This window comes from Triticum urartu, unplaced genomic scaffold (assembly GCF_003073215.2).
Source record: "Triticum urartu cultivar G1812 unplaced genomic scaffold, Tu2.1 TuUngrouped_contig_6481, whole genome shotgun sequence".
Lineage (NCBI taxonomy): Eukaryota > Viridiplantae > Streptophyta > Magnoliopsida > Poales > Poaceae > Triticum > Triticum urartu.
Genome location: NW_024117246.1, coordinates 3,653 through 7,064, shown reverse-complemented (window position 1 = coordinate 7,064; position 3,412 = coordinate 3,653). Strand labels below are relative to the sequence as shown.

Here is a 3,412-nt window from a genome sequence, read left to right as displayed (position 1 = left end):
CGCGGGCGCCACCGGCAGGCCCGCCCGCCCGGGCGTCATCTACCAGTGCCGCTTCTGGTTCGCCGGCTTCCGCTACTTCATCACCTGCGACCCGGCCAACGTCCGCCACATCTTCACCTCCAACTTCGAGAACTACCCCAAGGGCGACGTGTTCGCCCAGATGTTCGACATCCTCGGCGGCGGCATCTTCAACTCCGACGGCGAGCGCTGGCGGAGCCAGAGGACGAAGGCCCAGATGCTCATGACCACCCCGCGGTACCGCTCCTTTGTGGCGCAGTCCAGCCTCGACAAGGTGGAGCAGAGCGTGCTCCCGTTCCTCGCCCACGCCGCCGACTCCGACACGACGTGCGACCTGCAGGACGTGTTCACGCGTTGGTCCTTTGACACGACATGCAACCTCGTCTTCGGCGTCGACCCCGGGTGCCTGGCCATCGGCCTGCCTGACGTGCCCTTCGCGCGCGCCATGGACGACGTTCTGCGCACCGTCTTCGTCCGGCACATCATGCCGGTGACGTGCTGGAAGGTGATGCGGAGGCTGGACGTCGGGCATGAGACGCCCGCGCGCCGTCCGGCTGACGAATCCGTGGCGGCCACCATTGCTAGCCGGAGAGCCGCCTACAGCAAGCAGGGCGCCAACAAGTCTTCGGCCGACCTGCTGTCCTCGTTCATCTGCGACGAGGAGATAGCGGGCGACCCCGACGCGGACACGTACATCCGGGACATGACCATGAACCTCCTGGTTGCGGGCCGCGACGCCACCAGCTCCGCCCTCTCGTGGTTCTCCTACCTCATCGCCACGAACCCTCGGGTAGAGAAAAAGCTCCTGGAGGAGCTGGCCCCCATAGCTGCCCGGAGACCCGTCGGACCCGACGGCATGGTGGCCTTCGAGGCGGGGGAGCTGAAGAACCTGCTGTACCTGCACGCGGCGGTGTGCGAGTGCCTCCGCCTCTACCCGTCGCTGCCGGTGGAGACAAAGGCGGTGGCCGCCCACGACGTGCTGCCGAGCGGTCACGAGGTGAGGCCCGGGGACAAGATCCTGGTGTTCAACTACTCCATGGGGAGGATGAAGCGGGTGTGGGGCGCCGACTGCCGGGAGTTCCGGCCGGAGCGGTGGATCTCCGAGGACGGGAAGCTGCGGTACGTGCCGTCCAACAAGTTCGTGGCCTTCAACTCGGGCCCCAGGACGTGCCTCGGGAAGGAGATGGTGCTGGTGCAGATGAAGGTGACGGTGGCGGCCGTGGCGTGGAACTTCGCCGTGGAGGTGGTGCCCGGGCACGTCGTGGAGCCGAAGCTCTCCATCATACTCCACATGAAGAACGGCCTCCTCGTCAGGGTCAAGAGAAGATCGGGTATTCCAGCCATGATCAGCAAGCAGTAAACGTATGCGTACTTGTACCGTTGCATGCATGCACGTACTGATGTAAGTGTCTATATTCCTTCATTTTTATTCGGCATATGTGTGTGTTGTCTGTTTGCAGGTGTCCAGTAATATAATCAAGTACACTACACTGTAAATCATGGTGGGTATACATATATATGTTGCCTGCATTAATTGTATCAACTCGTTGATTGATTCGAAGACATATTTGTACCGAAACTTATCGATGGATCGATCGGGCTGGGCTGGCATGCGTAGTGCAGAGCCTTTGGTTTCCAATCTCAGCTAACAAGACTGTATAAGTAGGGACAATGCCGGCATGGTTGGTTGCTTGCGAATCTTTGGTTTGCATGCGTGACAGTGTTTTAATTCAATGGCATTCAATTTCATTCCTCGACTCATCATGCTGTCATGCATGATCGATTATTGATGCATGCCATGTTCGTTCATTCAGTGTGTTTGTACGTGCAACGGGAGCTTATTGATTGAGCTGCCGCCATGCCCATCATCGCCAACTGATAGATCGCTTTCGCATCTAGTCTAGTATCATGCAGGAATATCAAAGTTAGGGTGACGACGACGTACATCCCCTTCGACTAATTAATGGATGGACGGACACGGCTTCCTCGTCCTCCATGCACGCCACCAGTATGGAGAAACCACATTCTTAGTGGTAATTTCACATAAATACAGATATGAAACGACGAAGTAGTTATGCACTCTCGCTTCTAAACTAATATAAGATCGTTCAGATCACTACTTTATAGTTAGGATGTGGCTAGGTCTCAGTCGATCAAGACTTAATCAAATCTAAGTCAAGTGATGTAAAATGTAAGAAAGAAAAGACAAAAGCTAAAAAGAAAATTTTGCACAGACCTCCACGTAAGATTCCATGAATATAGCATCGATTGAGACTTGGTTAAGTCTTAGTCAACTGAGAATTAGTAATCCCGTTAAAGTTATCTAAAGAATCTTATATTAGTTTACAAAGGGAGTACTTATTAGCACTTATTTGTGATATGAAGTCATCGCCCGCCCACTCGTTGGTGACAAAATTTTCCTTATTACAATTTCAAAAATAATCAGTATTATTGTTTTTTTTCTTACACCCTTGACGAAAGTCATGGCTGCTCGCTCTTAAAAAGGTTTATCTTGACAATATAAGTATAGTATATGATTGTGGAATGCAATTCATTGGACATGTGGTTTTTTAATAGTTTGGCAGGATATTAGGTGTAGTCTCAAGAAGTTCTATCGATCTTTATACCATAATAAAGATTCACACAAAGACCCTAACTTCCCGCTACCAAAGGTTTGGTGGCACATGCTAGAGGAAGTATTTGAGGGGCGTACCTTTAGCGAGTCTGGCTTCAGACTTGCTGAAGGGGCGAGCGAGCTGGGCCGGCCCACGAACGAGGGAGGCCACAACATCTTTTTCCAGGATTTTTTTACGCTTTCTTTTTTTGTACTTTTGTTTATTTTCTAAAATATTATAAAAACATATATTACAAGAAACCACTCTTCGAGAAAAATTTGAAAAATGTTGAACAAGTGTTTAAAAAGGATGAACAAGCATTTCAAAAAATATTGAACAAGTATTTGAAAAAATGTTCATCATGTATATAAAAATGTTGAACAAGCATTTGAAAAAAATGTTGAACAAGTATTTGAAAAAATGTTGATCATGTATAAAAAAATATTGAACAAGTATTTGAAAAATGTTGATCGTGTATATAAAAATGTTGAACAAGTATTTAAAAATGGAGAACAAGTATTTGAAAAAATGTTGATCATGTATATAAAAAATATAGAATGAAAATAAAAAAGAAACAAAAAACCTAAAAATGAAAACTGAGAAAGAAACAAAATAAACCAAAGAAAAAAATGAAAAAAACTAGAGAAGAAATATACGTGTATGTAAACTAATGAAGAAACAAAAGACAAATAATGAAGAAACGGAGAAGAAAAAAGAAAACAAAAAAATGAAAACCAGTACGTCTTGCTTCAAGTAGGCCGCGCCCTTTTTGTTATCAC

The 3,412-nt window shown here is 47.9% G+C and overlaps 1 protein-coding gene across 1 annotated transcript; it reads left to right on the top strand.

The window, feature by feature from the left end:
* Positions 1-39: 39 nt before the first annotated feature.
* LOC125530672 (cytochrome P450 86B1-like) lies at positions 40-1,599 on the top strand (the record flags this gene model as incomplete). The annotated part of the gene is given in 1 exon segment (XM_048695066.1): positions 40-1,599. A coding segment is annotated over 1 exon segment (1,339 nt), but the record flags the coding sequence as incomplete, so codon positions are not given.
* Between the last annotated feature and the right edge of the window lie 1,813 nt (positions 1,600-3,412).